The sequence below is a fragment of the Gavia stellata genome, chromosome 25 (assembly GCF_030936135.1).
Source record: "Gavia stellata isolate bGavSte3 chromosome 25, bGavSte3.hap2, whole genome shotgun sequence".
Classification (NCBI taxonomy): Eukaryota; Metazoa; Chordata; class Aves; order Gaviiformes; family Gaviidae; genus Gavia; species Gavia stellata.
In genome coordinates this window covers 7,964,426-7,984,801 of record NC_082618.1, presented here as the reverse complement: position 1 = coordinate 7,984,801, position 20,376 = coordinate 7,964,426, and the positions used below count along the sequence as shown (strand labels likewise).

The window sequence follows — 20,376 nt, the reverse complement described above, 5'->3', positions numbered from 1 at the left end:
TTTGCTATCAGAGAAGCCTAGACTTGTCTGTGTGCGTGTGCTGCCAGCTGACCCTGTTAATAGAAATGTCAGTGTAGAGCAATCCTGAGTTATCTTTGCCTTTTCCATTTCCCTGTTGTTGTGGTGGGTTTTTGTTTACTGGGTTTTGGGGTTTTTTTTATTAGTGACTGGTTATACTTTGTTTTACACAGCCCTGAGATCTGGCCTCTGCGTGAAGAGAACGGGTGCCTTCATCACTTGCCTAGGAGCAAAGGCTTGAACTGGAAGCCAAACGTTGCTCTGTTCTATATCATTCATTAACACTGTTGGCAGTTATTAAACCAGGTGCTTTAAAAAGTAAGCAAGGGAAATAGGGATGTTGTTTATTGAAAAACAAACTACGGTGTAAGCTGAAGGAGTTAGGCGCTTCTCCAGGGCGGGATGCGGAGGAGTGTGATGTTCCCGCCCGGTGCTTTGATGGAGAGACGCCCTTGGCTGCCAGGCTGCACGTTCTTCCAGCTGCGTGCCCAGCCACCGATGCACCCTTGGCTGGGGGACTGATGTTTTATTAACCGGGACTTTTCTTGTGGCCGGGTAAAGCGAGTGGGAGGCTGGCGGTGAGAGCCGGTCCCGCAGCTGTGATGCCGTGCCCCGGGCCTGCCTGCGGAGGAAGGGAAACAGCCACTTTGGGAAGGGGGAGCAGGAGGGGGGGGAGATGGCTTGAGGTGCTGAGAAAAACAGCAGCCTGCTTGGCCTGCCCTCCTGTAACTTCTTCCACAGCAGGCTGCAGTTGGAACTGCTGCTCTTGCAGGGTGAGTCCTGGCGTGCTACGAGAGCTTGCTCCCGTGTCCCCGGCTGCCCTCCCTCCACGCCTGGCTCCACGGCCTCGGCAACGAGCTAAGTATTGACGCCTGCTACGCCACTCCTGCCAGCGTCTGAATTTTGGTCTTTTTCTTGGTTTTGTGTTTTGCAGCCTGTGGATTAAAGGAGCATGATAGAGCTGAGCTGGCAGGAGATGAGATGTTCAGTGCAGAGATGAGCACTCCCCCCCGCAGCACACTTCGGCTGCTCATATTAGAGCAAAATGTCCGGAGGCTCTTGAGGGAGCAACCTGGCTTAAAACCGAGGGAAAGTAACTGGGCACGCAAGATTTTTTTCACTTCCTAGTAGACACTTTTTCAATGCCTGTGTTCCCTGTCCTACGCCTGTTTAGCTGCTGGCTCTTCAGACGGGGGCTGCCTTTTGCCGCACATGCGAGTGGTGTTCGGTAGAGCAGGCTCGCAGCTGAAATCCCCAGCGCTTTAGTACAGGTGTCTGCATTGACACTTCCCATTTTCAGGGCTTGGGCTGCTGGATGCTCCCAGTTAGTCGACACCAGGGTTAACTTGTGTCATTCCTTACTGCCAGACTTGCCCGCCTGCTTTCAGTCAGTGTTTCTGCTTTGCCTTTGGTCTAATCGGCCGCTGGAGGGGAAGGGTATGTCCTGCGGATGGATCAGAAGCTCTTGCCGTAGCCCTTCCTGGTGGTGCACAGTCTTGCTGTGTTTGCGGAGCTTGTGCTGGGTGGTGGTTGTGTCCCAAGAGGTGCCCCTTAGGAAAGTCTCTTTTTGCTCTGCACAACACTCTTGTCACGGGGAGCTACAGCTGGAGCCGGGCTTGGTGTGGAAATCCCAGCGCAGCCTCCCGGCGCTGAGCCGTAGCTCGCGAACTCTGTTAGGGATGCTGCTTCAGAGCACTTTCCTGCAGGGTTCTGGTTAATAAATACCTGAGGCTGACAGAGAAATTATGTTTGTATTTCTGTAAGTAACAAAGGTAGTGGACTTCTATTCAAATGTCAAGTATCTTAAAATCTTCATTTCCCCTATCCCATCGCTTGTTCATCTCCCCCTTTCTTCTAAGGATGAGGGGGAATGGGACAGGGGGATGTAACCACCCTGCAGCGCCCGTGTTGCTGCCCGTGCGTGCCGCGGGCACGGCTGGTGAGGAGGTGACAGCGCGAGGAGGTTTGCTCCGTGCCACGCTGACCCGTTCCTCTGCGTTGTGGAGGGGGACGTGGTGGGAGGACTTCTCCTCCTGAACCTTTCAAGGATGGTGCCAGCTCTGTCGGTTGTGCTGCTTGGCAAGCGCCCGGTTAAGGGCTGGGCTGGACAGGACAGAGCCTGTTGTAAAGGAGCTGCTCCGATGAGTAAGTAGAGCCGACTGGAAAGTCATCCTCAGGCTCGCAATAACTTAATTAAGTGTTTATTAGGATAAAACATTGCCAGAAGCTGTTCAGGTGCCTCTCTTGCTTTCCTTGCTGTATTTCTAAAAAGGTTTTCGCTCCTTTCTTTATGAAATAGTTTCTAAAGAAGACTACAAGGTTCCTTTCTGAGTATTTTACATTGAGGACTGAGAATTGTTCCTTGAAACGGGTGGGTGGTGCAGATTCATCTACCTCCTGGCTGGTGGTGCAGCACTCCGGCCGAGCAGCCCCTTGGGTGGAAGGCATCGTACGGGGGGGTCATGGCAAAGTGTCAGATGATTCATGTTATCGCATTGCTTTGGCATAGTCCATAAACCAGTAACATTTTCTCTTTTCTGTCTTCAAAACAGTTTATTTGGTGTTTGTGTTTGCAATTTATGAACGGAGTCGTGCAGGGTAACAGCTGGGAAGGCATTCACTATTTGTTTGCCATCTGTAAGTCTTATGTGGTTCCCCGATTTTGTAGCATAATGAGAGTTCGGTGTGAACTGTGCAGCGTTTTCCTCGTGCATGAGGAACTCAGCCGCTGGGCAGCAAGTCAGGGAGCACGGGAATCGCCACTGCTTCGTGCTGTTCCTGCTGTTCAGAAACTGGGTCTTCTGAGTGGAACGTCTGTGCTTTTTGTGCAAAAGGTTTTAAATAGTTTTGATGATGTGCCTTGTACAATTTCTACAAAATCTTTTCTGCCTGGGAGAAAAATTGGTACAAGTAGTAATTTCTGTAGAGTTGCTTAAGTCTTCCGCTTATGTTGGTTCTCTTCCCTGTTACAGATAGCGCATCGCTAGCGGTCTTCAGTTTGCTACTTCACTTCAGAGGTGAATGGGCTAAACATGGGACAGAAGCTGTTTTTCCCCATAGCTGTAGTGCTGAGGGTTGCTTATAGCGTTAATAAAACTCTTTCATAGATACGTCCCAAGTAAGTCTTCTCCGGAAGAAAGCCACTGTGTAGCGCAGAGGACTGATGACAAGCCTGGTGTGCTGATAAAATACAGCTCGGCTTTGTTACCTCTGCCAAGTTGGCTCCCTGTCTTCTGCTCTCCTGGACTCAACTTCTCCCCTAACCACATTTAATATCTTTTAATACCCAGTCTGTTTCCAGGAGGTTGTTTCAAAGAGCATTGAAGCTCCAGTAGACCCTGGCAAACCGGATTTTGTGAAGTATTTCGAAGCCCAGGTTATGCTTGTGAGCCATCAGGCTGTCAGCAGGGTAGAATGGGTGGTGGGTGGTAGCGTGGCTCTGCTGTTAAGGTGGGCACAGTCCCACATCATGAGAGTTGTTTTGAGCCTCTGATTGCCCTTTTCACACACATCTTTCCTACCTTTTGTGTTTCTGAAGCATCTCAGAGTAGGGCCCGCTGTTAGCATCCTACAGGAGGAATCCTCTCTCATTGTGTATCCGGGGCAGTATCCAGAGGTGATCTTGCCCTGAAATACGATGCTTTTGGGAAGGATCATGGCTGGAGCCATCCAGGCGGGATGGACCCAAATGGAGCCGCCAGCCGTGGCTGGTACAGGGGATGTCAGGCCAGCAATTGCTTTTTTTGTCCCTATAGTGCCTCACAGGTACCAAAATCAGCACCTCCCAAAGGAATGGTGTTAAGCTTCGCTGGTAGTTGTCGTTACAGCTGTTTGGACTTTCTTCTTATAAACTTGCCTTTCCTCCCGAGATTTTCCTTTGCTGCTTGAATCTCAGAGCAAGGGCTTGGTTGTGTGTTTGTGTATCGCGGGGTTTTTTTGCTAGGGTGCCGTGCTGGAGACTGATGTCTTGTGTGTCTGCTGTTAGGAGTTCGTGGCAGGCGATGCCGAGAGTGCTGATAGCATGCCATGCCCTCGTCCGCACAGCGAGTGTCCCCAGAGCTGTAACTGGCAGAAGGACGAGGCTCTTGTCCCCACCGATCTGCTCCTTTCCCAGGGGTGCTGATGGCCATCTCCTCCACTCGCTGCTGCCCTGCCTGCTCTACAGGAATGATCTGCTTTGCCACCTTCTTCCCCTGTTCCGACCCTTCGTATGGGAAATTACCTTCCCTTTCACTAGCCGTACCAAGTTAAACTTGTTGCTTGTGGTGAACGGCCCAAAACAAGGTTCTCCGTGGCCTGAGGAGGGAAGGTGGCCTCCTGGAAGGATGGACCTGATGGGAATCTCTTTAGTTCTGCCCATGTTTCCTTCCCAGGCAGGTGGCTGACCGCAGAGCGCTGGTGATAAGGGAAAGTGATGGAAGAAGATTTTTAACCTCCCAGCCTTCTAGCTACAGGCTGCTTTATCCACTAAAAATAGTTGCTAATTCAACCTTCTGGGGAAACCTCAGGCACAGGCTGAAGGATTACTTATATTAGTTGTTGGCTTCGCTGATAAAATTAACTATGTGAAAACTGGCTGTGACTGCTGAATTCTTTCTTCTCCTGTGCAGCTTGAAATCCCTTCGCCTCTGTGGTGAGACCGTAAAGGCAGGAGGAGGAGGAGAGACTGTCTTCTCACTCTGCATCGTTGTCTTGTCTCCTGAAGAGGCTCAGCGAGGCACGGCACGCTCTCCTGCCCCGCTCCCGCTTGTGGGTGCTAGTCTGAAAGCAGAAGCGTACTGCTTCAGGACATCAGGGCACTGCTGAATCAAAGCATGGTCAAGCTAAGCGAGGAAGAATGATTTTTCTTTTTTCTTTTTTTGAGTTAGTGGCTGCAGGATAACTCAGTGTTTCTCTAGTTCAGGCTTTAAGAAACTCTGTAGCTTGAGGACTTTCAGAGGATCTATTGGTCACCAAAAGCTAGAAAGGCTCAGTCAAAATTTTTTATATGAGAAGGGTCTGAGGAAACATCTGTGCTCAGTGTGCCCCATGAATTTAATATTTTGTTTTGTTTTTAGCTTTAGCATAGGTAAAGATCGCTGATCCATTTTAATTTGGGACGAGTGATCTTTTCCTTTTTAAAATTCTGGTTTTATTGAAACATCCAGTGCATGTTTGACATCTGGTTTAATTTTAGAAAATAGTCCTGGGAGAAACTTTGTCAGTAAGGAGGAGTGCTGAGGTTATGACAGGCAGTGCAGTCTAAACATTGGGATGTGCTACAAGCTTAAAAAAGAAGGTCTTTCTGATGTGTGCATCCGGTTGCTCAGAAAATTTGATTTTTTTTTTATATCCCCACCAGGAAAATGGAGAGGTGCCCAGAAGCGTGCTTGAGGTTATGGGGAAATCCAACTTTATCACAAGCTTTTATAATTCTTGTAGCTATAAAACCGTAGTCAGCAAAGCCTATTGTTAAAGCGGTCAACCTCAAATCACGGAACTAGAAGATGACAGGCTCATGCCGTGCTGTCTCCTGGTTCTTGGTCACGTTTGATTCCTCTGTGATGCAGTTGTCTTCAGTCGTGCTTAGGTGGGCGCCTGCCTTTGAGCAGCCAGGGAAGCCTGTCCCTGGAGTAGGGGCTGCCGGCAGCCTTTGCGTGTTCTGCAGAGCAGAAGTAGCTGTGAAGGCTGGGGACTTGGCGTGTTCTGGTGTTCACCTGCATTTTGTAACATGGAATTTCTTCAAATATACGGCGGGGTTTTTTATTCTATTATTATTTCCCAGTCCTCGTCTCTTAAAGGAAGGGAATAAATAATTAGGTTTGGTATTTGTTTAAGCAGAGAAAGGAACTAAGAAGTTCCTAGAGTCCTGTTCAGTTGAAGAGAACAAGCCAATGTCTTTTTCAAGGCACAGAGCTGCTGGGGTGCACGATGCCAGGGACTCTCCCATCCTGCCTTATCATATTCATCAACCATCCTGTTGACTGTAGAATTGTTTCTGGCTTTCTTCAAAGCTTGTATGACTGTCTTATCAATTCTGAGAAAAGCAGGAACCCTTAACTATGCAACAGGATGGCTTAATTGCAAAATCTGTAGTGTGTCTTGCTTTTTCCGGGAGCCACAGCATCTCTAAGAAAACTACTGGAAGATGTGCTTAAAGTATTAGCTGTTCCACAGAACTTGAGAATTCTTTATTGCCCCTTTCCACAAGCCTCTCTCCTCATGTGTCTTCAGAAGGGGCAAAATCAGGGCAGTAAGTGATGCCTGAATTCAACAGTATTACAGATTTGCTTTTAGTTTATAAGTATTTGAGAGTTAATTATCACATGGCTCATAGACAGTAGTTTCATGATTTCTTAGTCTGTTATGTACACTAACTTTCCTTTGGATAACTGCTGAAGGGAGACATTTGTTTCTGCAGGGCATCAGCTGTGTCTGAGCCACAAAGCACAGGGTTAACAGAATCCGTAATTAGAGAGATGCGTGGGCTTGCTGTATTAATCACCATTTAGAAATGTGGATCTCTCATCTTGACTTTCAAATCAAAAATACAGCCATAGGTTAATCCCCTCTGCCTGCTCAGGTTCTACCTCTGCAGGCAGAACGGCACCAGGCATATGTTCTGCTTTTCAGTGTTTCTCTGCTCATGTTGTTCTCGGTTATACTTTGAACGTTTGCAGTACTTGGGGGGGGGGGCGGGGGGAGTTCTTTACCAACAAAGTAATTCGGTCTAAATCGCTTCCTTGCAAAAGAACAGAGCGTGTGTTCAATGCCTTGGACCTCTCTTGTTCCATTGCTTTTCTCCTTTTAAAGACAATACAGAGTTTTCCGTGCTCATTGTTTGTCTCTTCCCTTGCAGCATCAGCGAAAGCTTCCTCACTGTGAAAGGTGCCGCTCTCTTCCTGCCGCGAGGAAATGGGTCGTCTGCTCCCAGGATCAGTCACAGGCGCAACAAGCATGCAGGTAATGTGTTGCATCGGGAGGCTTGTCTGCTCACTCTTGTTTCCGAGTCCACTTTTCTTGAGTCCGTTCTCACCAGATGACACACATTCCTGTTTACACCAGGTGTGTATTAAAGCTAGACCTGCCAGTCTCAAGACTGCAGTATTTAATGCTGATAGAAAAAAAGGCTTCAGTACTTCCTTGTTTATCCTGCAAAATCAAACAAATGAGTGACGTCAGGGCAGCAATCATGACATCACGGAGAGCTGAGAACAAGTGCCCTCCAAAATACCATCCTATAGTTGTTGTATGAGAGAGGGGCTGGAGGACTGCCATCAAAACCTTCATGCATTGCGCTGGGAAACTTGAGGTTGTGATACGGTATGAGTAATTGTCCTTCCTGATCAGAAAGTAACCGGTTGTGATGGAAGAAAGGGAGGAGACTTACTTCTACGTGGTGGTGAAGAAACCTCTGACCAAAGTCAGCATGACTTCTCAGACGTGTGAGCAGAGTGAATAATACAGAGTCAGTCATGATTCCACCCCTTTTATCTGCTGAAAGTTTGATTTATTTTTTTGCTTTGCCTCTTTGTTTGGAAAGTCAGTCTGAATAATGAAACTCAAACATTTCAGGGTAGGTTGTTTTTCAGGTGTGTATGGTGCTTATTCACTGATGGTGTTTTACAGGGATCAGATAGTGTGGGGTTTTTCCCTTCTGTTAAACAACCAGCAGGAAAAAACAACATTGAGACCTTCAGGCTTTTGCCTATGGGACAGAGACAGAACAGAGAGGCTGGAGTCAACTTTCTTTGCCAAAAAGTGACCTCCAAAAGATGGATTGGTTTGGTTCCAGGTGTAGATTTCTTTGTGCTTTGATACCATCAGACTGTCATCCAGCTCTGCATCTGGCAGAGCTACCTACCTGGTGACTGGTCCACCTCAAAATCTGTTTACAAACATCTTTCTATAAAGAGTTTTAAGTCAAAAGGCAATTAATTACATACTTCCACTCAGGCATAGTACAAGCAGTACTCAGATTGCTTTGAATGAGATGCATTAATTACCAGTTACCAAAAGAAAATAAATTGTTCTGAAATTTAATTTAGAGCTGGCCTTTCTGATTGAGAGTGAAGTGGTCTTCAGCATGAAGTAGAGTCAGCAGTCTTTTAAAAGCTTATCTTGACCTGTCTTGGTTTTTAATCTCTCCAAAGTCCTTTGCATAATTGAAGCCCAGGTCAGTTGCTGTCTTGGCTTTACCTTGCCGAGGAGACCCGCTGGATGGTTTTCCTTGTGAACCTGTGCAAGGCAGCGCAAACAGCTTTGAGTCTCTCTTGCTGCCTCATCTACTTGTCTGCAGCTGACTTATACGAGGTCTTCCACCTTGGTGGAAAATAGAGTCGCTTGTCCAGTCAGCCCAGAGCTTTTAGAAGCCGGGTTGCTAAGAAAGCAAATCCGGTGTGTTGTAATTGCTTACAGCAAGATGTTTTGTATTGGAGAGGCTGGCTTGCCTAAGGGATGGGATTTTTGTTCTTAGAAGACTCTCTTTATTCCCATCTCTTCAATGTCCCGGGTGAGATTTAATGAGGCGTCAGTACTTGTCCTTTCCTCAGTTTCCCTGCTTGTCAAGTGATGTGAATTTTTTTATGGTGCTTGGAGATTTCTCTGAAAAGAGACCTTTGTATGAGTGTGCACCATCTTACTTCTCTGTGAACTTTCCTAACGTACAATATATGCCAGCAGCCCGAGACACTAAGGGATGAGTGGTGTCACCTTCCTGAGGAAAACATCTGTGCCACCAAAATTAAAACAGTGATGTAGAGAGTGTGGCTCTGAGAGGTGAACCGTCCATCGGCCATGAGCCGGCAGGCATGTGGCAAAGAAAACTGTCTCCTTTCTTGGACTCTGATAATCTGTTCTCAACTTTCATTCCCATGTGTGTGTCGTGACTTATCTCTGGCACACAAAATTAGAAGGGGGGTGGAGAGCAGACATACCTTTCCAGTATGAAATTGCTGCCTATGGATGCAATAGTGTTTCAAGTGGCTATGAGAGCATTTTCTAGGAAGGTTGACTAACTTTCCTGACCTCCCTTTCTAATTGACCAGAGGTGCTAGAATCCAGCATAAAGAGTAAATGCGTAACAGGAAATAATCAATGCTCACACCCGTTTCTTTAATCGTATCATCTTCAGCAATGGAAGTCAGTAGTTGGCAGCTGGACTAGGTAAGGCACCGGCTGTCCACACTCCTCTCGCTGGGCGGTCCTGCGCCCCGTGCCACCCGGCAAACGGGCTGTGTTCTGCAGGGTGGTGGGCTTGCTTTTGCACTCCAGCAATGCTGGAGGAGGCCAGAAAAGGATGCAGCTTCCCTGGGGCTTTTGCCATCTCTGGGATACTGTGAATCACTTTTAAGATCCCACTCCAGCTGATGTTTTACACCTAGCCTGCCAGCTCGAAGGAAACAAAAGCATCTGCTCGTTGCTGGACAATGTGATAGGAAGCAGCAGTCGTGCCATGAATGCCAGCGAAGCCGACGGCTCTTCATAGGACAGGATGTGGTATCTTTGTGCTGGGTCTGGCATGCTAAAACCTTTCCTTTGCTTTTTCTTAATCCAGGAAGTTTACAAAATGCCTTGTCTGTTTGGGGCTGAAAGTGCTGCAAGTCGATTAAAGCTGGCCAAGGAAGCAACACTTTACTTCCTAGCTCTGGAGCTCCCCAGGCTGGCAGGGCAGGGGGGCCAGGGAGGAGTGCAGACACTTTCTGAGGATGAGGGATAGTGGAGCTCCTTGACTGAGCCTTGCAGAAAGGGTCGTCTTAGAAACTTCCTCTCTTTTTTAAGTATTGAGATAATCCAGTAGTCCTGGTAGTTTTGGTTTTTTTAAACTTTGGAAACTTCGCTTCTTCAACCGGTTTCTGATGTTGAATTGCTGGCAGCAATAGGTGGGAACTGTTACACTTGGGGAGGGAAAAGCTGAGGTGAAGCATCTTTCGTTGCAAGCTGTCTGAGACATGTGGATGCCTCGTGGTCAAATACTTGCCGGGCTCTTCCAGGCTGCAGGCAGGAGGTGCCAGCTGAAGCAGAGGGACCTTTGCCTGTTGAGTCCCGTTCTCGCCGATTCCCGCGGCGCTAGCAGCTGAAACGTGCTGGAACTGAGCAGCGTTGCCAAGACTGCACACTGGTGTTGACGTGGAGAAATCCTGTCTCCCACTGCACCCCCGGGAGGACGAGCATCCGATGGATGAGCTGGCCCTTCCTATGTTACCTGCCTCCCTAAATAATTGCTGTTTAGGGAGGCACGTGCCAGCCACTCCAGCGCTGGGAACAACGTCCTTGTGCAGGAAGCAGCGTCAGGCGCCTGTCACCGCTGGTACTTTGTATGTGACTTCCCTAGCACTGCGGAGTGCCTTAATTTTTCCCACCCCCAGTTAAAAATGCGGTCCCAGGGCATCGACTCATCCTCTGTATACTGAAATGTGTTTCATGGAGGAAGGAAGAGGAGAGCAGGGAATGCCATGTCCTGCGTAGCCCACTCCACGCAAGCTTGCCTCTGTCCCTTCAGGAGAGAGGCTGCGGCAGCCCTTCAGCCCTGCTGTTCCACCAGCTATAAAAACCATTTTGAAACTAGATACCGTGCTCTCGCTGAGCAGTGTTTCCTTTCTTCCCCTTCCCTTTCGTGGCAATTCTGGATGCTGCTCCATGCCCGAGGTTTCCTTATTTCTGCAAGTCCATGAAATAGCACGGATTCTAGCACCACCGATGAATGAGAAAGGGAGGTCAGGAAGGTTAGTCAACCTTCCTAGAAAATGCTCTCGCAGCCACTCACGCTGAATACTTGCTCCAGCATTCGTGCTCTTCCCTGCAGTGTTGCCTAAACTGAGTTTCCCATCTGTGGGGGAGTGGGAGAGGGTGGAAGAGTAAAGGCTCATCTTCTTGCCGATCTGTGCCACCCACCTGGCAGCCTTGCACTCTCCTTTCTGGCAACGCAGATTAATTTTCCAGTTAATGATTGAAAAAACAGCCCGTTGCTGGAGGTGTTAGTGCTTACTGGCGCTCAGAAGGTAATGTGCTTAGCAGAGAAACTCTTGGCTCTCTGCGGGCTAGGGAGGAGTGCTGAGGTCAGTGCCGCAGCACCAACAGAAAGCCATCTCACTTGTCTTTCGAATGCTTGCTGCTTTAGGAACCTGGGACGCTCAGCTCTTTTTAAGACTTTAAAGTTACTGCATGACTGTGATTTATTTTTTTCTTTCAGTTAAGAGTGTAGTGAGTGTTTTCTAGGAAAAATTGTAGGCGCTTGATTTTTCAGGTGGCCGTTCTTAGCCGCTTTTGGGTGGAGTTGGTACCTAAGCATATGTGGGCACATGCTGCTCTAAGGTGGGGCTAAATCTCACTTCAAAGGGGGTACTTTTGTCTAGGTGGTAGTTCTGCTCTAAGTAATAAGCTGGTATAAAAGAAATGGCAGAGTCCTGATTTGAAGCACATGGTGGAATGAGATGTTGAACCATGGGGTGGGGTCCATTTCTACCTAGTTTGCCTTGTCTTTTAAAGGAACAAAGAGTACTGAAATGCTTTTTATTTCTGTTAAAAAGATAACAGGATTTAGCGGGAGAGAGCATGGTAAGATGGGAACAGGTGAGCACTCAGAGCAAAGAGCAGCTGACTAAGAGATGGAGTTTGTCATCTCTGAGTGGGTGGAAGTGGCAACGCTCACGGTGACGTGTCAGGTTTCTTGGTGGACGTTTGCTCTGGCTGGACAGCCAGGAACTTGCATGTGATTTAAAACTATTTTTGTGCGTTCACCTTTCCCTTTTGCCTGCAGGGGATCTCCAGCAACACCTGCAGGCCATGTTCATACTGCTCCGCCCAGAAGACAACATCAGACTGGTAGGCTGGCTTTTTGCTTATCTGCCGTTAACGAATATGAAGGTTAAGTTTCACTTGACAAATACACCTGTGTAACTCATGAAAGCAGTGGTGCATGTATGTTTGAGTGGTTTCATCAGCGGGTTTGGGGAGTCGTCTTTGCAACCACAAAGGTAAAAAAGCAGCTAATTATGAAAGGCCTGCTTATTTGGTTGTTCAGTGAGCCAAATTGTATGGCTTGAAGACTGCCTTTGGCTGAACCAAGTACTGAGTACTGATGCTCTCAAAAAGTACTGTAATAATTGCCAGAGAAGCTGGGTAAAATAGCTTGGTGTCCTGTTTAAATCAAGAGTAGGTAACTTATGTCTGACCAGCGTGAACACCTGCCCTTCCACCTTAGTTTAGTTGTGTTTTTCCTTCTGCTCTCCTAACTTGTTGCATCCCAAAAGGCCATGGCTTATCAGGAAGGAGCATGTAGGATCCCCATGTAGGTATGTGCTTATATTGAACCTTGTCTTTCTGCTTTTCTGGTTGTTGCTTCCTGTAATGCTGTAATAAAAATTAGGCATTGCTGTTTATAGCGTTGATATGCAGTCCTAAAGACCTCCAGAAGCCAAAGAAGAGCAGTGAGGAATTTGTCTAGGACATGTTGAAGTGCTCTACAAGGTCAGGCATGACTGAATTGTACCTGCATCTCTCATCGCTCACTAGCCTGAAGTTTCTTGCCTGTGTTGTCCTGGTGCTTCTTAGCAACGTATGCCCAAAGTAGGACTGCCAGCATCAGAAGTGTTATTCTGGCACCTCTGGTTTGCTGAATCCTCCTGAGCTGTGCTGGAGCTGGACTGATCTTATGGGTATAGCTAGGAAACAGCCAAGGTTACTATGGAATGCTTTAACTTTAAAAATGGCCACTGAAAATAATTTGCCGTAAGCAATCTTTGTAAGTAAACTAAAGGACCTATTCCCAAACTTCATCAGGCACACCTTGCTGTCACTAAAATTTCAGTGAAAGTGATGGGAATGGGGGTTCTCAGTGCTTTTCAAAATCTAAGCCAGGGTTAGAACATTGGAAGCTATTGAACAAGTCATTGTTCAGCAATATCACTGGCTACATTGTGTGATTTGGGACAAATTAGCCTTAACAGCTGAATAAGGACTTTGTGGGCTGAGACATAAACCCTTTTGTTTGGAGCTGCATTTGGAATGCTGAAATCTTGCGTGAGGTTAAGTTCGATAGTCTACTTGAATTTAATTGATTCTTGACGAACGAAGGGTGTGCTGAGCTGCAATAGACTCTCTCATAAAATAGTAGATACAAATGAGATTTGAAATATAAACAGTACTGAGAGAAATGCATTCTCTTCTTGTGTCGGCTGCTGTCATTCGGAGGGCACTCTTCACAGCTCAGAGGGCAGCAGAGGAATCTAATCCTCTATAAACCTACACTTAAAATTTGGAACAACTCTTGTTTCTGTTGGAGCTATTGGCAGAGTTTTTTAGCCTTCCTTGAGAGCAGGATTAGAGCAATGGTACCAGTTGTAAGATCGGTAGGAAGGAGAAGAAAATGAGTTTAAAGTGTACAAGCTGATTGAACGTATTCCTGTAGCTTAACAGAGCAGGGACTTGTTCACTTACATGTGTTCAATAATGAAAGACTTCAGAAAGTTGGGCACTTTTTTGTCTTCAAATCAAATATCCCAGTGAGAAATGTGTTCTTTTATGAAACACCTACTATCGTGTAGCATGAAAAAGATGAAAGGTCAGCATGAACTTACCTCTTGGAATGTGCTGTTCATAAGGGCTGGTAAAATACCGCGTCACACTTCTGATGAAACAAGAATGCAGCAGAAGATAAAGTTGGCTTGTGTTTAGGTGAGCCCAGAGCTAAGAAAAGTGTTGCTGGCCCTGAAAGGGCTACAGAGGACTTCTTGTCCATGAACAGACTATAAATAACCTCCCTAAATTGAGGAGAAAGCTAGCTCTATGTAGATGAGCTGTTGAGAAAGAACCTTCCATCTCATCACAGTCCCTGAAGCTAGGCCATCTCCCTAGATTGAGTGAGATTTCAAATATCTTCATTTGAAAGGCGTCAGACCACTTACTTGGTATGCTCCTACTGTTGGGTGAGCATATGAACTAGAGCTTAATGAAAAGGTTAGAGAGTAATTTGTGATTTGATGGGCGTGTTGGAGCACTAATAGTAACTTTTCAGGTTGGCTGGTTTAGAACGTCAAGTTTGCTGTTTTAGTATCCTAGTCAATTTAGCAAAACACCTTATCTGCTCCAATCATGGTTCTTTGCTTTGTGGCAAGGGTGTAAGTGTTGGATCTAGAGAGCCACCATAAGGCATGCCCTATTTCTCTTAATTGGTCCTCCGAAAATCCCACCCCAATGACTTGAAGCTACGTGACCTTTGGCCACTGTTTGTCTAGCTATGTTCTAAAGGGTCTTGCATTAAGACCACACTTCCCATTACTGTTAGCCAAATTGGTTTAGCAAGTAAGTTAGATTATGTTAATCCTCTTGCTGCTGGACAGTCCTCAAGAGAAGCAGAACAGAGCTCATGTGTGGATGCCCCGGACACAGGGCGGCTGTTGTGCGCCTGCTCCCGTTTTAGGCAAGTCTTTGTTTCTGTTTGAGGTTTGGTTCCTAATGTAGATGATGACTTTAACCACCAAGACCTTGGTGATTGCTTGCTCTTCTAGGTTGAAGAGCACCCTTTCTGTTTTGCTACAAGAGGTTAGTTGTAGAAACAGCCGTCTTTGGCAGCATTCACACCTTGAAGGCCTGACCACTTTGATCCGCCGTGTTTCCAAAGGAATCCCAGTGACTCAAGGAGCAAGAAGGAAAATAAGGCTGGTTTTAACATGACTTATCCTAAAGAGATGGGGTGGGGCACAGTTTCTCGCTGTACAGAGCACGTCTGTCTGCTGGCATCAGCATTTGGGTAGTTTCTGTTAGTCTTCGGTCCCATTGGACAAGTCTAGAAGACGTGGTCAACACCGTCTCCTGCCTGCACTTGCTATTCCACCCCCATCACTAGAGCTGCTGCTCCCTGCAACGCCACTGGGAAGCTTTCCCTGCTGCTCTCAGCGTACTCTCCTGCGATAGAGCACTCCTGTGAAATGGCGAGCTCTGTTCTGACTGCCATGCACCGTTTTAATCTTTGTTGTAGACTCTGCCACATCTTCTGGCTGAGACTTACTGGCTAGTGGACAGGCGAGGTGTGAGGAGGTCAGAGGCGCTTCCTGTAAGCCAGGAGGTGCCATTCTGGCCTCGAGACCAAGTTAGAAAGAACTACAGGAGTGTATTGGGAAAAGCAGCCTACTCCTGAGACCCTCCTAATTCCTAGTTATTTTGTGAGGGTTTTTTTAAGGATAAAATCGCTGTTTAAACTGGCCTCTGAGCCATGAACTCCTGTGTGCCACCAAGAAGCGTCTACACGAGCAGTGGCTTGGGAGAGCTGCTGGTGTTTGAGGAATTTGGGTTCGGTTTGCAAAGGATGTCAAACACTGCTTTGAGCTTCAACCGTTGGGTTGCGAGGAATTCAGCCCGTCACAGCAGGCAGGCATCTGTCCGCAGCACAGGGCAAGGCCAGGCTGTGACAGCTCCTTCTTCTGTGTTTGCTCTCTGTAGGCCCTGCTCAAAGTTCAAGAAGCAGTTTAACAATAAGGTAAACATTGAAGCCAGACAGCATCTTGGGGTTGGATTAGGCCATCCAAAGTTAAGATTTAGTATACATAATTAAGACGCTTTCTTTCTAGGGATGTCGTAGCTTCTCTACTTGGAATCCTGTGACTAAAATAACTGCAAAAGGCTTGGAATAGAGTCCAAAAAGTGTTGCAAGTAAAGGCTGCCTACTGCAGACGTTTATAGGCAAAGCTCAAAATGCTGGGCTCCCTTCCCTGGGCTCCTCGCTAACCAGCAGTCTGTCTGTAAGAAGACTTGCTGGAGTCACTTTAGTTCCCACTCCTCGTGGCTTCTGGAGGAGCATTACCCTTCAGTGTAGCCTTTCAGGAGCTGCAGTGTTGGTCTGATGCTCACAACTTAGCTACACCGCTGCTTTCTGAATGCTGTCAGTAGTATTTGATTTGGGGGAGTTTGGGGTGAAATTCAGGCATCCTCCAGTCCTGCTAGATCTCTCTTTTTGTACTGGGGTGCACATGGTTGTGGTAGGAGCAATGAAGCACAATGACTTTCACCTCTTCTGAGCAATCTGAATCCAACCGTGAGTACACCTTAGTAATAGGGAAATCTTTTCCTGCCAGTAGTAAGGCAGTAGGATTGCTTCTGCACTGGGGAAGTTGCTAGAAAAATTCAAAGGACCAGCAGGAAACCACGTATCAATTAGATCCTAGTTGTCCAGCTGTCTGGGAAATTGGTGGAAAGAGTCTCGTTGGAGCTGTTGTAGCACACGGTAGTTTAAAGGAAAGCTCTAGCTCTTTGGACAAAGCCCTCTGGGAGGTGAAGAGCACGTTCAACGCCCGTCTGCCTCGCTGAACGCGTAATGCTCCATGAAGCTCGCTAGGCTGGGACCAGTCGGAGGACTGTGGCAGTCAGCCTTGTAGGCTTCTGCTTAAACGCAGCCTCGGTGGGACAGAGCAGGCCTGCAGCAAGGTGTGCAGGAGGCACCGGGAACGTACCGGCTGTTGAGGAAAGCATTGTGCCAGAGAGGGAGTCGCTTCTCCTCTTCTGCTGGTTACCCAGCTGAGAAGTACGGGCCAGCCGTGCTAGTGCAGACTGCGTCACTGCTTCCGCGCCTGTCACTCAGCATGAAAAGGTGGCTTGTAAAGGTAATAGTGTGTGTTTTGCTGGCTGCACTGCTGATCTCTCCCCTTCCTTTCCTTAGGCTGTAAGACTGGAAAGTACCTACCAGAACCGTACTAGATACATGGTGGTAGTGTCCACCAACGGCAGACAAGACACCGAAGAGAGCATTGTCCTAGGAATGGATTTCTCTTCCAATGACAGGTACTCACAGTGTCCAGGTGGGGGAAGTCCTTGTGTTCACCCGCATGTCAAGTGTAGAAACCACTGTTCGGTGCCTGTGCTTTCTGGGGATAGACTGCTTCAGATTTTCCAGCCTAACGCCTTTCTTCAGATCCAGAATTCCCCTTTTATTTCTTGAAAGGAGGTGGCAAATGGGAAGGCAGCAGTGCAGGTCAGCATCTCCTCCATTCCTCGGAGCCTCAGGCTTGTGTGAGGATGTTAAGTGCCCTTAAATGTCTCCGAATGGCGAGATCCCTAAGCCCTACATCTGCACACCAGAGACAGGAGCAACTCGCATGCAAAGAAAGAAAAAGCTGCAATTAGAGAAGCTGGACATCAGGGTTCGTGAGAGCAGCTAATAAGAAAGTGACTGTCGGGCAGTCCCTTGCCAAGGTCACGGCACAAAGGGCCTGATGGCAATGTCAGGGTTGCTGATGGCAGATCTTACACAACGTGTGCTCTCCCCAGCCGTCAGTATGTCACCAGGGTTTAGTGCTTTTGCTTCATTCATTTAAATCGCTGCTGACCTTTCCAAAAGGCTGCAGAATGTGGCTTGGAAGCAGCTTTTGCTGCTGGAGTGACTGTAAGCCAGGAGGCAGCACCCCCAGCAGCTTCATGGGCAGAAGCTTCAAGTTTAGAAAGGGACACTAGGCACTCCTGAGAGGGCGTGGAGGCACATGGCTCTTTTAAAGGGTTGTAGGTAAGTCTTGACCTATGCAGGGAAAGAAAAAACTGGATATTCAAACCATTTTGGAAGGTTTCATACACATGCTTAGTTCTAGCACAACTGCTACAGGAATGAGCCTCGCTACTCACCCTAGTCGGTAGAAATTACTTTCAGGTAGTTAGCAGGGTCAGCTAGAAAATCTTTTTGAACTGTTCGGCTAAGAAATGGCCTTCCAAACAACCTGCTGATCACAACAGCCACCATGCTTAATTTCAAGTGGCTTGATTTGGATGCTTAGCTCAAGTGATGCCTGCTAAAAAGGGGGGCCAGCCTTACGCTGCCACTGGCTCCTGGCTCCCTCCCCGTGCATGTGTGCACAGCTGTAGCTCAGAGATGCTCTTGCGGTAGGGTAAGAATAACTTGTCCTTGCGCAGGTTGCTGTGAGCTTGGAGCTCACTATTGGCTGTGATACACCAGCACAGCCACCTTTGATAACTGAGAGCTCACTGGTATTCAGTCTCTAATAACATAGCAGGGTCATTTTAGCTTTCTGCTAGAGTTACTCAGGTTCTGGATGGTCGGTCTGATACACCCTCCCCTAGCCCACTTGGTATTTATAACTCAATGTAGACTTGTTGCTATGGTCTCTGATAAGCGCTCGCTGAACAGTATCACTAAAAATACCCTGGCCACCTTGGGAAGCCTTTGAAAAACGTGTCTTTCCATGAGCTCATCTCATGTTGTCAACAGAAATAGCTGTGTGCCGCAGTGTCTCCTTGTGCTGGGCACCAGTCGCTCCGAGGCGTGTGCATTTACGGGGCTTCATGTCTGTTGACCCTCTGAAGCCTCGAGTCTCACCCTCTTCCCCCTCTTCTCGTGAGCTGCAGAGACTGATGGGGATGTTAGGGCTTGTGGAAATCTGAGAGCAGCTAGTGCAAAGCGTAAGAGCAGGAGGCAGTTGAATCCGAGTCTTCTTCAAGATGCTGCTTTGATTATGGACCCATTTTACAGCTTTATGAGATTCAGCTTTTTTGTTTGACAACCTGGTGCAGGTTGTGTTGGGGTTCCCCCACCGCTGCTTTTTTTCCATCGCTTGACTTCTGCTTTTAACTTGGCTTTTTGCTCAGCCTTACAGAAAGCAGGTGACTGTGAGGGCAAAGAGGTCAAAGCAGCTGAGAGAGGGGTGGGATTGCCAAGAGGTGTCTGTCTCGGCTGGCTGTTGTGCTCATCCTCAAGGTGTGGGAGGGGGAAGAAAGGGCAGGAGTCAACAACGGGGGATAGGCTGTGATTGCTAACCTACCTCGCTGCCAGTCACCCTGCTATTACGCTAGACTGATCCCAGTTCCCAGCAGCTGTGGCCGAGGGGCAGACAAAAAAGCAAAGCTATGGATTGCAAAATCAAGGCTAGAACCAAACCACTTGAGCCTGAGAGGGACTAATCTGTAAAGAAAGCCTTGAGCTTACTGAAGGCTGTGAGCCCCCTCTGACTTCCCGCACAAAGCTTGCTGCTTCTGAATCCTGTTTGCTTTTCTCCTGGGCGTGTGTTAACCCTTTAAGCTTGCTTGAAAGAGTGCTGCTGTACCCTGTATCTGGTTAATGATCCTTGCCAGACACCTGTAGAACAACAGTGGCTCTCTTTGTCCCTGAAGCAACATTGGGATCTTTCATTTTTTTCTAATGAGTGCAAACATCTGCCACCATTGCAGTGAACTTGGAATAATAGCGTGGTGCTGTAGTAGATGAGCTGACCTCCTCTTTCTTACTACAGTAGCACTTGTACAATGGGCTTGGTGCTGCCGCTGTGGAGTGACACCTTGATCCACCTGGATGGGGATGGGTGAGTGTCTTTTGTATGTTCTAGGTCAATAGCAGAGGGTCTCCGTGTCTTAGCTTACAGCACGGTATAGGATTCAAATGATTGCAGAGCCCTAATAGGTCCAGCAGACATCCTGCTGTTGACCTGCATCGGGTTAGTAGGCTCAAAGACCCTAAATCACAGTGGTTGTGGCAGGGAATGCCAATAATTGACTTATCCGTGCATAAACACGCACTGAGACAGTGGCTCATGTGTGTGTTTAAGCTGGAGTAAAGGAGCTTTTACTGGTGAGTGGGTGTGTAGTGAAAGCTCCTTAAAGGGATCCTATTATGTGTTCCTCCATCACGCTTGCAGCAGGCAGCGTTCGGCTGAACATAAAATAAGAATGATGTTTCTCTGCCAAATAGACACCTGACTTGCAGACTCCTGTTTGTGCCAGTTACAAAGGCTGTCCAGTGCCGTGCGTGGAATGACTTTTCTTTCCTTGGTAGCTGCCCCGGGATCACTTTAGCTGGACTCTGTTGCTCCCAGCTGTGGCACTGAATTTGTGTTGCCAAGGTAAACAGCACAGCCCAGCACTGTCCCACTGTCTTAGTTTCATTCCCGAACAGCAGCCGCTTTAAAAAGTTATCTTAGAGCTTGTAGCGTGCTATTTTGATCTGTTCGCTAGCTGAACTCAGCAGTGTATGCATAGGGCTGCTCCTCTGCTGTTCTAACGTGCTGCAAACTATCAGTTATTAACTGAAAAGTTGCTTTTGGGACACATTTTTACTGTGCCTTTTTTCCTCTCTCCAGAGGGTTCAGCGTATCGACAGATAACAGGGTTCATATATTCAAGCCAGTGTCTGTACAGGCAATGTGGTAAGTACTTACTATAATCTGTCCCAGCGATTCTTTTTCCAAGGTGTTTTGGCTGCTTGAGCTTTTAAAAAGCAGGTGCTGCTTTGCATTATTGGTACCTTGAGACCTACTCCAGCAGCCAGAAGTCTCCTTCAGAGACAGAGAAGGAAGTTTGATACCAAAGAAAAAAAACATGCCACTGCTGGTATACAGCAGTGAGTTTATATACTGCTGCAGCCGCACCTTTGTCTCAGCTGGGGGCAGG

The 20,376-nt window shown here is 47.6% G+C and overlaps 1 protein-coding gene across 2 annotated transcripts in view; it reads left to right on the top strand.

The window, feature by feature from the left end:
* Positions 1-20,376, top strand: part of SSH2 (slingshot protein phosphatase 2) — a 102,177-nt gene that overhangs the window by 60,653 nt on the left and 21,148 nt on the right. For both annotated transcript variants that reach the window (XM_059829364.1, XM_059829365.1), the window contains 5 exons: positions 6,857-6,960; positions 11,756-11,820; positions 16,649-16,770; positions 19,224-19,292; positions 20,067-20,132. In XM_059829364.1, the coding sequence (XP_059685347.1) occupies positions 6,857-6,960; positions 11,756-11,820; positions 16,649-16,770; positions 19,224-19,292; positions 20,067-20,132 (426 nt within the window). The remainder of the gene's footprint in view (positions 1-6,856; positions 6,961-11,755; positions 11,821-16,648; positions 16,771-19,223; positions 19,293-20,066; positions 20,133-20,376) is intronic.